General features: G+C 46.5%; 2 protein-coding genes across 4 annotated transcripts in view; one reads left to right on the top strand and one right to left on the bottom strand.

Annotated features, from left to right (window-relative positions):
* The window catches only part of HLTF (helicase like transcription factor), a 109671-nt gene extending 107877 nt beyond the window's left edge, over nucleotides 1–1794 (bottom strand). Inside the window, exon 1 of the mRNA XM_068280750.1 lies at nucleotides 1713–1794. The gene's annotated coding sequence lies outside the window, so the exon portion shown is untranslated. The remainder of the gene's footprint in view (nucleotides 1–1712) is intronic.
* The window catches only part of HPS3 (HPS3 biogenesis of lysosomal organelles complex 2 subunit 1), a 75514-nt gene continuing 58745 nt past the window's right edge, over nucleotides 1419–18187 (top strand). The window contains exons 1-4 of one of the 3 annotated variants that reach the window (XM_068280745.1): nucleotides 1419–1561; nucleotides 6648–7065; nucleotides 12947–13432; nucleotides 17027–17213. In XM_068280745.1, the coding sequence (XP_068136846.1) occupies nucleotides 6849–7065; nucleotides 12947–13432; nucleotides 17027–17213 (890 nt within the window). In that variant the 5' untranslated portion in view covers nucleotides 1419–1561; nucleotides 6648–6848. Of the gene's footprint in view, nucleotides 1562–6360; nucleotides 6478–6647; nucleotides 7066–12946; nucleotides 13433–17026; nucleotides 17214–18187 lie in introns of those variants that run through there. The other 2 variants (XM_068280746.1, XM_068280747.1) reach the window with 2 other exon arrangements.

Genomic DNA, 18187 nt, shown 5'->3' with positions numbered 1-18187 from the left:
AAATTTTCATCTGCAAGCGTTTTTGCATTTCCCCTAACAACTCAAGTCGGGTATGGACTATGGACAATGCGGGGAGCCGCGATATACAGGTGTCGGGGGAGCCATGGAGAGTAAACAGCCAACTAGCGACAATCTGTGTGTCGCTAGCGTGATGGTTTTTATAATGGGGGACAGCAGAGCACGGGGGGGGGGGGCTGGGGGTAATGTATAAGGACACAGAGGCTGGTGATAGTATACAAAATGTGCCTCTTTGTCCTATATGAATTGCAGAAACCCACCTTTGGCTCTCTTTAGGGCCCATTTCCATTATCGCGAATCTGCATGCGTTTCCTGCACACAGATTCGCATAACCAATACAAGTTAATTAGCCTGTTTCCACTTGTCAGGACAACAGAGTGTTTTTCTGTACAGGAAAAATCTGCACAGCAGAGCCATCAGAATTCGCACACCGCCTTGTGCATGCAATGTAATTCATAGGAAATTCGCATGCGTCTTCGCAATGCGAATTTTCCATGCAATTCGCGTACGTTTTCGTATAAAATCAATGTAAGGGCCGTTTTGACCAGTGCGTTTCTGCATTTTCGCTAACAAACTAACATTGCACAAGTGGAAACGGGCCCTTACAGTATGTCTATAAACACTACGCTGGTATACTCTACTAAGTCTATTCTTTGACAGTATAAAAAAAATGGTGGATGTGGTCCCCGACAACCCGTGTGTACATACCTCTGCCCTCAATACTGAAGATTAACAATTATTACAAGCCAGGCAGGACTTTTGTAGGATGAGATGGTATACATCAGAGATAATACACCTGTCATCAGGAACAGCTGAGACCCCTCACACATCCACATCTATATACACCAATTGGCTCAATTTTCTTTTAAAGTCAAAATCGCATTTATCATTCAAGTTATGGTGACAACAACATACCCCACACAAAGACTATAATTTTACAATAGTTTGGCTACATAGATTCATTAGTAAAGTTCTGCACCTAAATATGTATCGTCAATCTTAAATTAGAAAATATGGCTTCTCGTACTCAAAGTTGGCCAGCGCAATGCCTCATCATGGGACAGACCAAATGATTTGCATAGCTCCTCCTCCTTTTGAATGTATTAAGCCTGGCAGCCTTTCTATCTCACAGGCCACGCCTCCTCTGACTGTTTACAAATTATTTACTTTCGGAAGACTCCTTAAGAATCGTGCAAGAAATCACACAGTGGGTACGAGCCTTGACCCATGAGTTTCTTGTAGCATCCAAGATGCTATTATCGTGCGACAGACCCTCCCAACCAAGCCATGCTCTGCGCTAGCAGCCCAGTGTTGTCGTGCACGCTTCACACACCCCTCCCTTTTCTAGCCACGCCGCTGTTCCACGTGAGTCTCTGACACAATCAGCCCTGCGCCTGCCATTACTATTCACATTTCACTGCTGTCCGGGCAAATGTGTGTGTCTCACTGACTCTGTCTGTCTGACACAACCACTCAAGTGAGACTTGGAGCTCTCCTGCAGAGCATGGCAGCGGTGGTGGAAGGAGAGCTGTGCCTTGGCCAGGTGAACCTGTGTACATAGAAGCCAGGACCTTCCTGCAGAGCCTCGCTTACTGGGCTGTCCTTATTGTTGTCAGTATCCACTGGCTCTGCACCGCCTCTGTCGTACTACTGAGTCTGACTAATTATCCTGATCAGCAGTCACTGCTAATTACCAGGTGTTGCAGCAGTCATTAGATACAAACTTGTCAACAACTAAGCATGTGCACTGCTGCATCCCTCCCCCATGTTGTCCCGTCTTCCTCTTTCCTCTCTCTGCAGCTCGCAGGATGTTGATCTCTATGACTTCCTGCCTCAGCATGTGGACTATTGGGACAACTGTAAACTTGTATCCCTAGTGAGGCATGTATTTGACTGTCTCTCTCTTCTCCTCACCCTCTCTCTCTCTTCTCCCCACCCTCTCTCTCTCTGTGTCAGTCCTTATCCCTCTTCAAAAGCTTATAAACAATAATGTCTTAAGGGTGCTGAGCACCATCATTTTTGTTGTTGATTTTTAGAATGAACTTCTCCTTAGGGATTTGTAATGAAGTGGGCTGTTTGGGGGGTTGGGATGAGCCTCACTATTTACCTAGGTCAGGTGTTGCTGCTCCTCTGGTCCCTGGTTTGTAAGGGATGCGCTATTTCCTTGGTTGGACCGCATCTGCAGCAGTTTGTAGTTGGCAGTGTATTTAGTGCATACAGCAATGCATGACATGTAGTCCATGGATGTGAGTACCTACAGATTATGGCAGTTGCTATATATCTGCTCACTCAACCAGTGGTCTGCTTTAACACTCCCACACACTGTACAACTTGTTTGTTCAATCTGCCCAATCTTCTCACATCTAGAATCCCATAAACAATGTACTACATTCAGTGACGTTATTAGAATCTTACTGACCATCTCTAAGGCTGGTTTCACAGTGGGACGTTACAGGCGCATGTTAGAGCAGCCTGTAACGCACCCCACCGCACAGCAATGAAAAATCAATGGGCTGTTCACAGTGCCCACGTTGCGTTACAGTGTAACGCTGCGCCATTATATAACGTACTGCATGCAGTACTTTGTAAGCGGCAGAGCCGCGTTAGACTGCACATGCTCAGTAACGTTGGGGAGAAGCGGAGAGCGGCCAGGCACATGGCTAATTAATATTCACTGGCGGCCGCTCCGTGCGGCGATTGGCCGGCGGGACCACGTGATGCCGCATGTGTCCAAGAGTGCGCATCGCGGACGCCAGAGTGAGCTGCACAACGCGGCTCACTCTGACGTCCAAAGCAGGGAGCACCAGGCGTTGCGTTAGGGGCAAGTTATGCGACCATAAGTTCAGACGGACGTTTGGAGGCGTCGCGTTCGTTGGCGTCGCGGCGGCAATGCGTTCGGGCTTTCAGCAGCGTTCGTATTGCGTTCGGATGCGGTCGCGGTTTTTCTTCCCCTAGGGGGACATTACCCGTCGCAGTTAACCACCCCTGGAAGCAACATGTAGCTTCCAGGGGCTCCGTGAACGCCAGTGAAAATCGGGACCCGAACGCCGCGTTCGTGCAAACGCGCGTAAAAGCTTGGTACATCCCGGCCAGAATAGCCAAAGTCTTCCCCTCAGCTAACCCCTTCTGTTTTAGGGGCTGCAGAGTCACCGGAGACATGCTACATACATGGTGGTCATGTCCTCGCCTTTTAAGGTTCTGGCACAGAGTGTTCAAATTATTATCCTCCCTGTTTCACAAACCGATCCCCAAGAACCCCTGGCAAGCTCTATTGCATGCAAAAATAGACTCGCTAACGTACAGACAAAATAAATTAGCCTCTTTTGTCCTCTCAGCAGCTACCATGTCCATAGCCAGAAACTGGAAGAAACCCTCGGTCAATTTTGAGGAGGTCAGAACTAGAATGAACCAATATATGATTAACGAGAAGCTTACAAGCATTCTTCGCGACACCCACAAAAGCTTTGAGAAAACCTGGGACCCCTGGCTCCAACTGGAACACCCTACCTTGGACGATGCACTTATCACTAGGCTGTGAGATGGGTCCCTTTTTCTTCTCTTTCTCCTCCTGCTTGACTCTTCCTACTTTCTTCCTTTCTAGGATCTCTTTCTTTGACTCCTCTTTCAGCTCCTTTCTCCCCTCCTGAGGGGAAAAATACAACATCTCTGAATAGCAGAAGCCCCGGCTCACTGACAGGAGCCGGCTTCCATAGCCACCCCCAGCCCGACCTTCTCGCTCCTTGGGTCGGCTCTCTTACCCTATATACCCTTCATAGCATACCCCAGATAGCTGGATTATATCCTCTGAGGTACATTGCATTCTTAGCTGAGCATGAAGTCCCCCAATCGTGGCCCTTTACCGGCCGCGAGCCTGGGTCTTTTCTTTAGACCCCTCCCCCCCTCCAAGCAATATTTTGTTTTATTTCGCTTTGGTTGCTCTACTCTTAATGCTCCTGGCAACGTTATATTCCAGGTTGATGAGAGTCTGTTATATTTCATGTTGTTGCCTTACTGTTAACAATAATTATACTTTCTGTTCTATGTGATTTACCTTCTTGTAAAATTTCTTGAAAAACTTCAATAAATACTTTGAAAAAAAAAAAGCTTGGTACAAACGCTCCCATTCACTTGAATGGGAGCGTTTAATGCCAAGCCTCGAACGCTGGCAGTAAATGCTCTGCAAGCGTCCGTCTGAAACCCTAACGTCCCCTAAAACACAACGTCCTGGTGTGAAACCAGCCTCAAGCTTGCTATACACTACAGTTTTTTTTTTTGTTTAATTAGACATTCTATTAGACTAGGGCTGTGGAGTCAGAGCAATTTTGGGTACATGGAGTTGGAGTCGGTGGTTTCTTAAACTGAGGCGTAAGAGTTGAATAATTGTTATACCAACTCCACAGCCCTGGATTAAACAAAAATGTCTCATTGGGTAAAAATAGTTTTTTATTGGCACTATGATCGTCCCTGGAATCACTGTTAGGAATATGGTCATGCCACTTCCTGCCTGCTGGTGGCAGCATTGTGTTGAACTCTGAACTTCCTTTATTCCACCAGCAGATGGCTCTAGAGACTTTGCAGGACCTGAACTTTCCTTGTTCCACCACTGGGTGGCTCTATGCTGGCTGGAGACAGCTCTGCCACTGCAAGGGTTGCTCTCTATGGACTTTGCTTGTCAATCATGCTGCAGGTGTGTCCTCCTTATTTAAGAGCCCTGCAAGGAGCAACCTTTGCCAGAACTTTGTGCTCGCTAGCTGGAGTATCTGGACAACCCTGGTTCTCTGGTATCCTGTATCCCTGTATCTGTTATCCTGTTTCTGAACCTAGATTCTGTCTGACCTCGTTTACTGCCTGCTCCTTGTGTACCGTGATTGCTCGATTGTTGCCGACCTATGCTTTGTCCTGACTGTGATTTTGTGCCTGCCTTCTTGTACTGCGTTTGGTGTATATATTGTATATCTTTGTCCGGTGTATCTGTGTGTGTGTGTATATATATATCCTGTAGATAGATAGATAGATAGGGATTGGGGTTTTTGCATCTTGCCTTGATTGTATGGTGTGTATGTATGTGGTGGTTGCGTTCTTGTATATAATTGCCACCATATTCTCTGACTGCTGTACATAGTGTTATGTGTGCTGCTGCATTGATATTGCATAATACTGTATGCACGATTGTAAATAAACCTTCCTGCATAGTTTATTCCTGTCTCAGTGTCTGTGTTGCTGCAAACTGCAATCAATCCCAGTTTCTCCGTTCAGGCTCATGACAATCACATTACACAGTTGGCAATGGCAGTTCTTGGTGATGTTGACAGTAATGTTGCGGTAGTGCAATTGGCTTAAATTGTACCTGAGATGAATGGAGGTAAAGGATTTGTACTTACCTGGTGCTACCTGCAGTGAAGCAAGTGGTTACAGCGCTCAGCTCCGAAAATAAGTGCCTTCGAAGCAGTAATGTTACTGTTACGTAATCCGGGGTTCCAGCGATTGCCGACCCCGAATTACATCTCCCACAGAGACTCGAAGGGGGAATAGTATTTTATGTACATATACATATGATCCTCGAGTCTATTAGCTTCCTTCGATATTCTCCTGGTCTTCTCCTTTGTGCCGGTATTAGCCCCTGTAAAGTTTGCTACTTTGCTCAGTCATGAACTTCTGCGCATGCGCGGCCCCAGTTGCACGTACCACACAATCACATTCCCTTTCCTAGTAGCCTTCTGTGCATGCGTATTTTATTAAAACTGTAACTGGGCATGTGCAGAAGGCTCCCGGTCTCAAGAGCTTGTAGAGGAGAAGGTGTATGTCCAGAACAGCACATGCACAGTGGCTCGCAACACAGCTGGATTGCGGACTTCACAGGAGCGCAACGGAGGGGACAGAAGGACATCGAGGGAGCAGACATACTACATGTGGCTGGAGGAAGCCCTAGGTGCCTAAAAATCCTTTACTACTATTCATCTTTGGTTTAATCTGAACCAGCTACTGAGGAGGTGTTGGAGAGATTGTACAATCCAAGTGTTTATCTGCAACAGTCTTGGCAAATCTGCTTCCAGGATATCAATTTATCAACACAAGTCCAAGGAAATTGGAGTGAATGGACATGCACAGCATCTGCCACCTGACAGTATCAGTAATCCTATCTGAAAGAGAGATAAGAGGAGGAAAGAGTGACAGTTGTGAAATATGCAATGCATGCCTCAGTTGTGAAGAGGTGTGGCTGTGAGACTGTTGCCCACTTTGTCTCTGCTCTGAAGCAATTACGTTTGAGCAGCCCCCTCTGGAGCATGTGACATTGTAATGGGCATCACATGATGCCCTGTAGGAAGGGGAGGGAGGAAGTTGCTTGTTGCTGTTTGCTGTGTAATAATGCCATACAGTGTCTGCACAAGAGTTGAGTGATAAAGCACTGAGGATTCTGGCAGCAGGTTATGGGCTGTGACTATCAAGGATTACTGTATGGTAAGAATGGATAGGGTAATAACACATGTTAGTGTAATAAGTGGTTTTATGTACATGCATCATTGGAAGACGGAGTGGTACTGCAGCAGTTGATAGCTGTAAATTTTATTATAGCAATATTAGTCTGTTTTGGTATAATATCTTCCTTCCCTGCTCTGTTTTCTGTACAGGTTTGCAAAGGTGTTTTCTACTTAGATCTACAACATGAATTGTATGGACAAAGCCGTTTATTTGGGCATTAGCACATTTACTGGCTTCTTCCTGCACTGAGCAAAGATATCCCGATCGATGGCACAGATGTCAGATTGCAGAAGCTGGTAAACTACATATATTTGCTGCGCTGTCGCCTGGGATCCTTGCAAGCTTCAACAATGGTGCAGCTGTATAACTGCCATCCTTTTGGCTCTCAAAGGATTGTGCCAACCAAACAGGCCCCAGAGGTATTTTGCTGTGGCCGTGACAGCGTTTTTGTGACCTGCGCTGGTGGCTGTAAGGTGGAAGTATTTCATGTGAGCCAAGAGCTGTGCCAACCACTGTGCAGCTTCAACACACTGGGGAAAGTGCTGCATATGAGCTACAGTGAAGTAGGTAAGAAGCTTCTGGGGCAGATGTATAGAAAGTTGTTTTTGATGAACTCTTAAGCTAAGTACACACTTGAGATAAAGGTCTTTGGAAAGTGAAAGATCCCAGACCAATTTGACCCTCTTCCATGTAGTCCGAGCGTATACCTACACAGTCTATTATATTGAGCTGAACTCCCCATCAGATAAAAATCTTTGCAAGATGCTGCACACAAAGATGCTGTACACATGCAAGAGATCAGTTCCTGCGAAAAATCAGTTTCTGCAAAATGCATTCTGCAGATCTCATACACACCTTGTTTAACGGACATTCATCTGCAGATCTGAAGATCCATCCTGGTGGATCTGATCTGTAGATGAATGTCCGTTAAAGTGTGTATGAGATCTGCAGATATAGACTATGAGCTCAGCCACACTGTAAGTGCTTTTCTGAGCGCTTTGTGATTGATTAGCACTTTTTGAGTGCTTTTTAAAAATTGCTCCCATTCACTCTCATAAAAATTGCATAAAAATCGGCGCAATGCGCACGTGAAAAATCGCGGTGCTTTTTACGCGATTTTTACTGCGATTTTAATGAATGGGAGCAATTTTTTAAAAGTGCTCAGAAAGCGCTAATCAATCACAAGCACTCAGAAAAGCGCTTATAGTGTGGCTGAGCCCTTTGAATGCATTTTGCAGGAAATGATCTTTTGCATGTGTACAGCATCTTGCAAAGATATTTATTCAGCTCAATAGAATAGACTGTGTAGGAATGGCTCTCATACTACATGGAAGGGGGTCAAATTGGTCTGTGATTGTTCATTTTCCAAATTACTTTTATCTCAAGTGTGTACTTATCTTTTGTAGGTTTCAGTGAACAATGCATTGCAAATGGCATGTATGAATAATTGCTGCTGTTGGTCTTCTGCCTTTAAGGCCCCTTGTACACCAGGCTGGGTTCATTGTGTTGCATTACTCTTTCTGCACACAGGGTTACGCACCAGCAATTAAAGTCTATGGGGCCTAGCACACTTACCGGATCACCCTTCTACCTGCCACAACAGCCTTTCACCATTGGACTTCGTTGATGCAGCGGCGGCAGAATGCATGGAAGTCAATGGGCGACGCAGAAATTCTAAATTTGTTGGCGGTGCTCATGCGCAGAATGACGCAAATATGACGGAACCCGGAAATCCCAGTGATGTACTTCCTGTCAAGCAGGAAATATGTCACTGGGTGAGAGGTGGTGAAGGGCTTGTGGGATGGGGGGGAAGCGCTATGCATATGACCTTGTCGGCGCACTCTGCTGCATGGTCATATGCATGTAGTTTTTGACAATGGGATGGGGCGGAGCATGCAACGCTATGGCCAGGTGTAACACCGGTCTAAAGCACACCTGAACTGATGAGGACTGACATATTTCCTTTTAAACAATGCAGATTGTTGGCTCTCCTGCCGGTCCTCAGGTGTGTGATTCAGACACTGTTGCAGCTAAAATGATTAGTAGAGCTGTCAGGCAGCTGGTATACATATTGCAGCCTCCATATCCCCCTCAGTTCAGCCTTCATTTCCCTCTCAGTGGTCAGTTGCGTAACGCAGGTGTTAAAATGCGTGTGAACTGCAATGGAGACTGGACAGAGACTATAATTCAGATCCTGCATGCAGGGACTTAGGGCTCATTCACACCTAGAGCGTTTTGCAGCTTTTTTTGTTTTGTTTTTTTTTTTAGCGCTGGCGACGTAAAAAAAACGCCTTAAAATGGCTAGTGCAATGAATCCTTATGGGGTAGTTAATATCTGAGCGTTTCGTCAGCTTGCCGCTCAGCAAAGCACTGCCCATTAAGTCTGCTCTTTATCATTGGCTGTGCTCTGGTAATAGTGGCGATATCAGAACACAAAGCCTCGACCAGGACGATATCGCCCCACTGCGGCCATATCTTCCATTGACTTTATTCTATAGAACGCATCTGTTCCAGATGAAGTGTGAACACCGCTGGAGCAGTACCGAGCTTCGAATGTACTATCAGCTCCATCTATCGGCTTTCACATGTTTTAGTGTGAACTAAAGCCGGGTCTACACGGCACGATGTGTCTTATCAATCGAGCCGCATCAGCTGATGCGGCTCGATTGATAAGATCCGACAGGTCCGATCTCGCCGCGGCCGATTTCCTGCTCGTTCCCCGCGAGCGGACAATGGCGGGGAATCGAGCGGAAGATAAGCGGCGCCGGCGGGGACGAGGGGGTATCGAATCTGACGCGCGCGCAGACGAGCGGGGACGCGGCGGGTTCGCGCGGGGATGCGGAAGAGTCAATCGGGCGGCTAAACGAGCCGCCGGATCGCTCCGTGTAGACTAGGCTTAATGCTAGGTACACACCATACAATTTTTTTGTTAGATTTACCTGCCAAATTGATTTCTTCCAACATGTTGGAAAAAATCTAACTGGCCGGTAAATCAAAAAATCTAACAGAAAATTGTATGATGCGTACCAAGCATAAGCCTTATGCCTGCATTGCAGAGCAGACATTACACAATGCACATAGTGTGAACTTTAGCCCAGCATTTCATAACCCAGTCCTCAAGGCCCACCAACAGTTTATGTTTCAGGTAGTTAATCAGCCCTGCTGAGACACTAATTACCTCACCTGTAAAGCCCCATCTACACGATAAGATTCTTTGTGCGATTCGATTAAATCTGACATGTCCGATCGGGATTCAATTTGATTTGCCATTGTTTTGCAATGGCAAATCGAATTGAATCAAATCGAATCCCGATCGGACATGTCGGATTTAATCGGATCGTAATTAGAATCGTAATCGAATCGCACAATGAATCGTATTGTGTAGATGAGGCTTTAATGTTTGTTGTTTCTTGCAAAACATACACTGTTGGTGGGCCTTGAGGACAGTGTTGGGCAACACTGACAGCCTTTGAATAACTGGATGCTTAAAGGGAACCTAAAATGAGGCTTCCATATTAATTTCCTTTTAAAGGGAACCTAAACTGAGAAGGATATGGATTTTTCCTTTTAAAATAATACCAGTTGCCGGACTCTCCTGCTGATCCTGTGTCTCTAATACTTTTAGCAACAGCCCCTCAACAAGCATGCAGATCAGGTGCTCTAACTGAAGTCAGACTGGATTAGCAGCATGCTTGTTTCAGGTGTGTGATTTAGCCATCACTGCAGCCAAAGATATCAGCTGGACCGCCAGGCAACTGGTATTGTTTAAAAGGAAACATCCATATCCCTCTCAGTTTAGGTTCCCTTTAAGCAATACTAGTTGCTGGACTATCCTGCTGATCTCTTTGGCTGCAACAGTGTCTGAATCACTCAAATGAAACAAGCATGCAGCTAATCCAGTCAGACTTCAGAGCATCTAATCTGCATGCTTGTTCAGGGTCTATGGCTAAAAGTATTAAAAGCAGAGAATCAGCAGGACAGCCAGGCAATGTGCATTGTTTAAAAAGAAATAAATATGGCAGCCTCCATATCCCTCTTGCAAAAGAAACAAAAAGAGGGACACCGAGAGCCCAATATAGTGTAGTAAGCACTGGTAAATGAAGGTGTGCGGAAATAGTACTGTATGTGCCGTATACTCACAAGTCGGGGTTACCGCATAGGTAACCACTGTAAAGGCAGGTGGGGAGATTAGACCTGTCCCCACTCAGGATTAAGGCCCGGTTCACATCTGCGTTTTTGGCCATGGCGGATCCGGTGTCTGCTTCACCGGATCCGGATGGCTCAGTCCGTGGCCCGTTCACATAGTGAAAAGGAATCTGATCAATGATTGATCGGATCCGTTTTCACTCAGCAAATACATACCTTATCTTGTGCAGCAGCCGGCGGTAGAGGCTTCCTCCTCCGCTGTGATTACACAGCGCGTCATGTGACTAGTCACATGACGCGTCATGTAGTCACATGATGCGGAAGGAGACGGAAGCCTCTACCGCCGGCTGCTGCAAAATATTAGGTATGTATTAAGCCTCCCTAGCCCACCCGCCCGGCTGCTGCACCCTCCCCTCACCCTCCTTTCACTCAGGATCGTGTCGGCCCATGCCCCCATCCCCTGTGGAACGGTCCGTTTCTTCACTAGTGCCCCCAATGCTGCAGTATTTTTTTTCCCGGATCCGTTTCGCAGGCAGAACGGTCCGGAAAATTAGGGCCTGCTGCATTTTTTGGATCCGGGGCCAGAACGTACCCGTACCAACGGACGCATGTGAATGGATCCATAGGTTAACATTGGATCCATTCACATCCGTTCTGTTTGTACAGTATACGTTCCACTTACATTCCGAACAAAAATGCAGATGTGAACCGGGCCTAAGAAGTCGCTTTCTGTAGATCAAGAAAAAAAGGGGTAACTGCACTCTACCAAGGGTGGATATGTATAACATAGTATGGCTAGTGAGGCACCAGCAGTAAAAAAAGGTCTAAAACGTTTAAAATTGAGGAGGTAGTGGTGGACTTACCTCCTCTGGGCAGACACAAGAAAATGCCTCTGCAGAGGTGCTTGGCAGAGTGCCAGACCTGTTTTTGTATAAGCTCCATCTTATTGCCTGAGGAAGGGGTCACTCCCACGAAACGCATTGTATTTTACTGGAGTATGTAAATACATTTTTTTTCTGAAAATTGATCACATTTTCCATTGTCTGCCCGGAGAAGGTAAGTCCATCACTATCTCCTCATTTTTAAACGTTTTGGATCTTTTTATCCTTCTGGCGCCTCTGTATCCATACTACGTTATCCATATCCCTCTTGCTTTCGGCTCCCTTTAAAGGACAACTGAAGTGAGAGGCATATGGAGGCTGTTATATTTATTTCCTCTTTGAGGCCCTGTTCACATTATAAATCACCAGCGCTATCGCAAGCGCTGAGCAATTTGAAAGTGTGTTGTGTTTTTTTGTAAGCGCTTTTCCCTGTGCTTTGCGCTTAGAAAAGCGCTTTTCTAAGCGCTTTTTCAGATCAATTCGTTTTTTCACTTCCAGACATCAGTCAGGAAGTGAACTTTTTCACCCGGAAATGAATAAATACAATTTATTTATTCATAGAAGTGCTCGGGAAATCGCTATACAAATCGCTTTTTCATGCACTTTGCGATTTCTCTATACCTTCCATTGAGCCAAAGCGCACAGAAAATGGTACAGACAGCGCTTTTGGAAGCGGATTGCAATCAAACCGCTCATATGTGAACACTCTCATAGGGAACCATTGCACAAGCAGCTTTTAGGGCAATTTCTAAAATCGCCAGTGCTTAAAGTCTGCAAACGCTCATTGTGTGAACAAGCCCTAACAGTACCAAATACCTGGCAGCCCTGCTGGTCTATTTGGCTGCAGCAGTGTCTGAATAACACCAGAAACAAGCATGCAGCTAATCTTGTCAGACTCTGTAGTTTACACCATGTATAGATAACGGACTGCAAAAAGTGTGAATGTCACCATAGACTTTCATTGTCTTTGAGGACCCTTGCAGTAAAATAGTGTAATGCAACACAGGTTTAACCTGAGGATTGCATGTTCCTCACTCGGTCACTTCAGCTGAGTGACCGTGGAAAGTGTTGTTTTGTTCAACCCACTCACCTCGCTGCAATGCGTCTGCTCAGCCTCAGCCTTGCAATGTCTTCGGGTGACATTGATTGAGCATGTATATGGGATTGGGGTGGGGGGTGGGGATTCTCTACTATTAGGCAATTTTTCATAATCTGACCCTATTTTCACTTGGACCCTCTGGCTATCAATGCCTACCATACCCCTAAAAACTCCGCTGGCGATATCTGTGCCATTATCGCCACAAAAAAAACCTCTGGCGATATTCATGGATTTTTTTTTTTTTTTAATCTGATGTTACAGTGACATTACAGTATTAAATCCCTACAAGTTTAACTGGGCCTCTAATCCTTTTATTCCTCAGGAGATTATCTGGTGACCATTGAGGAGAAGAACACTATTTGCTCTCTGCGCACCTATGTGAACTGGAGATGCCAGACTGCAGGGAGCTCCCGCATCAGTGTCCGGATGGTCGGACTCCAGTCAGACGCTCTTCACTCTGCAGCCAGCAAAGACCAAATGGAAATTATAGAGATGGCGCTTCCAGAGACGCCGCTCTGCCTGTCCTGCTGTCCTGTGACAGGAGATCTCCTGGTTGGCTGCAAGAACAAGCTGATGATCTTCAACCTGAAGTACATCTCTATTCAGAATGTACCTGTGCTAGACTTTGATAGATCATTGCTTTTACACATTACAGGGATTGTGCCTATTCAGGTGTATCTGTGTGCAGACTATGTCGGCATAATAAGTGAGCTGGAAGTTCTTGTATTCAGGCTTCTGTCTGAATCAGATGATCGTTCCTCTGATGTATCCGGTGGTAGTCTAGACCTGGGGTCGCTGCTAGAGAAAGGTAATAAACTGAAGTCTGTGTTTGTCTCCCCCGGGCCTCTGTTTGTCCTCCCCCGGGCCTCTGTTTGTCCCCTCCCCCGTGCCTCTGTTTGTCCCTCCCCCCGTGCCTCTGTTTGTCCCTCCCCCCGTGCCTCTGTTTGTCCCTTCCCCCGTGCCTCTGTTTGTCCCCCGTGCCTCTGTTTGTCCCCCGTGCCTCTGTTTGTCCCCCGTGCCTCTGTTTGTCCCCCGTGCCTCTGTTTGTCCCCCGTGCCTCTGTTTGTCCCCCGTGCCTCTGTTTGTCCCCCGTGCCTCTGTTTGTCCCCCGTGCCTCTGTTTGTCCCCCGTGCCTCTGTTTGTCCCCCGTGCCTCTGTTTGTCCCCCGTGCCTCTGTTTGTCCCCTCCCCCGTGCCTCTGTTTGTCCCCCCCGTGTGCCTCTGTTTGTCCGTCCCGTGTGCCTCTGTTTGTCCGTCCCGTGTGCCTCTGTTTGTCCGTCCCGTGTGCCTCTGTTTGTCCGTCCCGTGTGCCTCTGTTTGTCCGTCCCGTGTGCCTCTGTTTGTCCGTCCCGTGTGCCTCTGTTTGTCCGTCCCGTGTGCCTCTGTTTGTCCGTCCCGTGTGCCTCTGTTTGTCCGTCCCGTGTGCCTCTGTTTGTCCGTCCCGTGTGCCTCTGTTTGTCCGTCCCGTGTGCCTCTGTTTGTCCGTCCCGTGTGCCTCTGTTTGTCCGTCCCGTGTGCCTCTGTTTGTCCGTCCCGTGTGCCTCTGTTTTGTCCGTCCCGTGTGCCTCTGTTTGGTCCGTCCCGTGTGCCTCTGTTTGGTCCGTCCCGTGTGCCTCTGTTTTGTCCGTCCCGTGTGCCTCTGTTTTGTCCGTCCCGTGTGCCTCTGTTTTGTCCGTCCCGTGTGCCTCTGTTTTGTCCGTCCCGTGTGCCTCTGTTTTGTCGGTCCCGTGTGCCTCTGTTTTGTCGGTCCCGTGTGCCTCTGTTTTGTCCGTCCCGTGTGCCTCTGTTTGTGTCCCCCCCCGTGCCTCTGTTTGTGTCCCCCCCCGTGCCTCTGTTTGTGTCCCCCCCCCCCCCGTGCCTCTGTTTGTGTCCCCCCCCCCCCGTGCCTCTGTTTGTGTCCCCCCCCGTGCCTCTGTTTGTGCCCCCCCCGTGCCTTTGTTTGTGTCCCCACCGTGCCTCTGTTTGCGGGGGAGAGTTAGGGGGATTTAGTTAGATTTCAGCCGCGGGGATGCAGCGTTTTAGTTAGGGCAATAATGTTAGAGGTTTTTGAAATAAAAAGCTGATTTTTAGTTTTTAAATGAAGTCTATGTTTGTCATTGGTTTTGTCATCTGTGTGTACAAGGAGTCTGAACGACTTTTTGTTTGAATGACAAGTCGTTCAAATGCCCGGCTTGAACGACAATCGGGCATACAATCAGACGTGTGTACGCACCTTTAATGAACATCTTTAAAGCCCTGTTTCACTCATCTGGATTGTTCATTGTTGATAAAAAGGAATATGGGACTAGGACAGTACATATTTGATAGAGCTGTTAAAGAGAGATTCCCTTTGGAAAGTTTTGTCACATGACCCAGGGATACCCATCAGAAAACAGGCATGAGATTGGAGGTTGCTAATCATGACATAGTCTTCTGCTTGGTGGTTGTTGGCCCTAAGGGGGCATCATGTGATATCGGCTTTGTGCTCAGTAGTGAGTACTGTTCACATTTCCACATGCCAATTTATTCAGCAATTACTTTATCACGACTTATCACACTGAAATTATCTATTCACTGTTTTTTGCCACAAATTAGGCTTTCTTTGGGTGGTACTTTTTGCTAAGAATTATTTTAATGTATATGCATTTTAAGGTGAATAAGAAGAAAAAAAAAATAGTCTTCCATCTCTATTCTGACGTCCCCCGTCACTGAGCACGACCCCCCAAAGATTAGCAACAATGCATTGTCGCTAATTATATTGGTGCCACGCTGCTGCTCTTCCTGATTCATGGACGTGCTTTAGACGTGCGGGACCGCATGGGCAGTAAGCCGGAGCTGAAGGATCAATGCTACTGGGCGGGCCCTCCTGTTTAGTACGTGTCCATGAGCTAGGAAGTGGAACTGCTCCGACATGGAGGGGGCCGCGCTCTGCAACGGGGGGATTGAAACAAGCGAGGGAAGGCTTAATAGGATTCTGAGTTTTCCCTCTGTTCAAGGTATGGGATTGTTTTGAACCCGCGCTTCGACTCTGGTTAACTTTTTAAAACCCACACATTTTATTTGTCCCAGTTATTAAACCATTTAAATTATGTCCCTATGGCGACAATATTCTATTTGGAAATGAAGTTGTTTTTTTCCCATTATGTGATTTTGGGTACTCTAACAATCATGTAAGCCCATATTTGCAATAAAATAACAGTAATACACATAATTACATACATATTTTAAAAGCTAAGTCCCTAAGGTAACAATTTATGTATTGTCTTTTAAATTCTGCCACTTTAATTTTTTATTTTTTTTACAGTTGTGTTATATGGGGGCAGGGAGGGAGCATAATTAATGAATGGGCTTATTATAGGGATAGGAAATGTATATTTACATTTTTTTACTGTAATATTTTTTGGCCACTAGTTGTCCCCACACATTTTAGTGTCTGGTTGGAACGCAGCTCAAGCTGTGTTCTAGCCAACAGGAAATGGTAACTGTCATGTTACAATGGAATGATTACTGTTGCTCATTGCAGCAGCAATCCTTTCAATTTTAAACACTAGATTAGGTTGAGGAACATATGTTCCTATTCTCCAATCTGCAGGGCCAGATTTGTACTCTTTACCGCCCAAGGCCGCTGTTACCAACAGCCCCTCTTCAGTATAGGTAGCCAGATGACTCCTCCCCCCTTCTCTCCAGTATAGGTAGCCAGATGACCCCTTCCCTCCAGTATAGGTAACCTGATAACCCCCCTCCAGTATAGGTAGCCAGATGACTCCCTTAATCCCTCCCTTTCCTTTCCCCCCTTTCAGTATAGGTAACCAGCTTGCCTTCCCACTGCAGCAGCCATCAGTGTCATTCATTTCTCCGCTCGTCTCCAGTTCCTCTTCCCCTCTGTCTCCAATGCTGCCCAAGTCCATAGCTGCCGACCACAATGCAAACGTGCACAGAGAGCAAGATGGCCGCTGCACAGGCCGCTGGCAGCAGAGTACCGTGGTCAGGCACTCGCCTGATCTCCCTGCATTGCAACATTTGCAAGTTTGCAAATGCTACATAAGTTCAGCCTGCTGCCTTGGTGCCCTTGTTCCTGTGGTGCCCTAGGCCATGGCCTAGAGGGCCTTGACCTAAATCCGGCCCTGCCAATCTGTGCACTACCATGGGTGGACGCGTGCATGCGACAGGAGTAAAGAGACAGGGACTAGGATCCTACACCCCTGGGTGCTCAGGTTAGGTTTTCAGGGACGTAGCTACTCGTCCTGCAGGAGGGTAAGTAGTTATGCAGCTCCTGAGATGTATTTTCTCTCCGGGAGGGACAGGTCAGTCAGAGCTAACAATCTTTGATGAGAGGTGGGGGTACAGTGGAAATCAGCAAAGCAGTAAATCTTGACAGTGTATTATTTATAACCAAGATATTTTTTTTTTCATTCACTGTTTAGGTAACAAGGACAAGCCACCACTGACCTCAGCTCGTGTATTCGATTCTGAAGACTTTGTTGTGTTTGACAGACCAGTGGAATTGATAGGGGAGGAGTGTAAAGCTTGCAGCATTGGTATCTCCCCAGAAGCAGCTGGACTGTCTGCAGGTTCACAGAGTCCTTCCACAGTACAATACTTGTTGTACAGGTGAGCAGCGTGCATACACGATGCCTTGCATTGTTTTCTTTACTCCCTCTTCCTTCTCAGTAGAAGGGCGGACACCATTGATGATTGGTGTGTGTCTGCTGACATCAAATCAACAAAAAATTCATTTTGGTAATACTTTTAAAGGACAACTGTAACGAGAAGTATATGGAGGCTGCCATATTGGTTTCTTTTTAAACCATACCAGTTGCCTGACAGCACTGCTGATCTATTTGGCTGCAGAAGTGTCTGAATAACACCAGAAACAAGCATGCAGCTACTCTTGTCATATCTGACAATAATGTCAGAAACACCTGATCTGTTGCATGCCTGTTCAGGATCTACGGCTAAAAGTATTAGAGGCAGACGATCAGCATGACTGCCAGGCAACTGGTATTGCTTAAAAGGAAATATATATGGCAGCCCCCATATCCCTTCCGCTTCAGTTGTACATTCATGGCTAACTGTACGTCGTTTTTGTTTTTGTTTTTTTTTTAAAAGCTTTGAAAACTTGTTTCTTCTTCAGGCATGATATGTACCACGTTTGCCTCTGTTCCAGTTCTGTTTCATACCTGAAAATGAAATGTAGTTTCAAAAGCTTGCAAGAAAACTATGTATAGTTAGTCTTTAGAGGTATTACGCAAATAAACTTTTTTTTTATTGGTTTGATATGAACAGATCATTCTGATATCGGCGGGTGGGCACATTCTTGCACAACGATCACAAAGATCTGACACTATGCTCAAGCACCACACAACAACATTGTTACCACCGCTTCCCAACCTGTTGGAAAACGCTCCGCCACCCATGCTCCTCCTCAGGGCTGTGGAGTCAGAGTCAAGGAGTCGGAACAATTTTGGGTACCTGGAGTCAGTCGGTGGTTTCAATTAACTGAGGAGTCGGATGATTTTTGAACCAAATCCATAGCCTTTGTAAAGATTAGACTAAGGAGTCGGAGTCGAGGAGTCAGAGCAATT

Source organism: Hyperolius riggenbachi, chromosome 4 (genome assembly GCF_040937935.1).
Source record: "Hyperolius riggenbachi isolate aHypRig1 chromosome 4, aHypRig1.pri, whole genome shotgun sequence".
Classification (NCBI taxonomy): Eukaryota; Metazoa; Chordata; class Amphibia; order Anura; family Hyperoliidae; genus Hyperolius; species Hyperolius riggenbachi.
The sequence above is the reverse complement of the archived record's forward strand: the minus strand, read 5'-3'. Positions and strand labels throughout refer to the sequence as shown.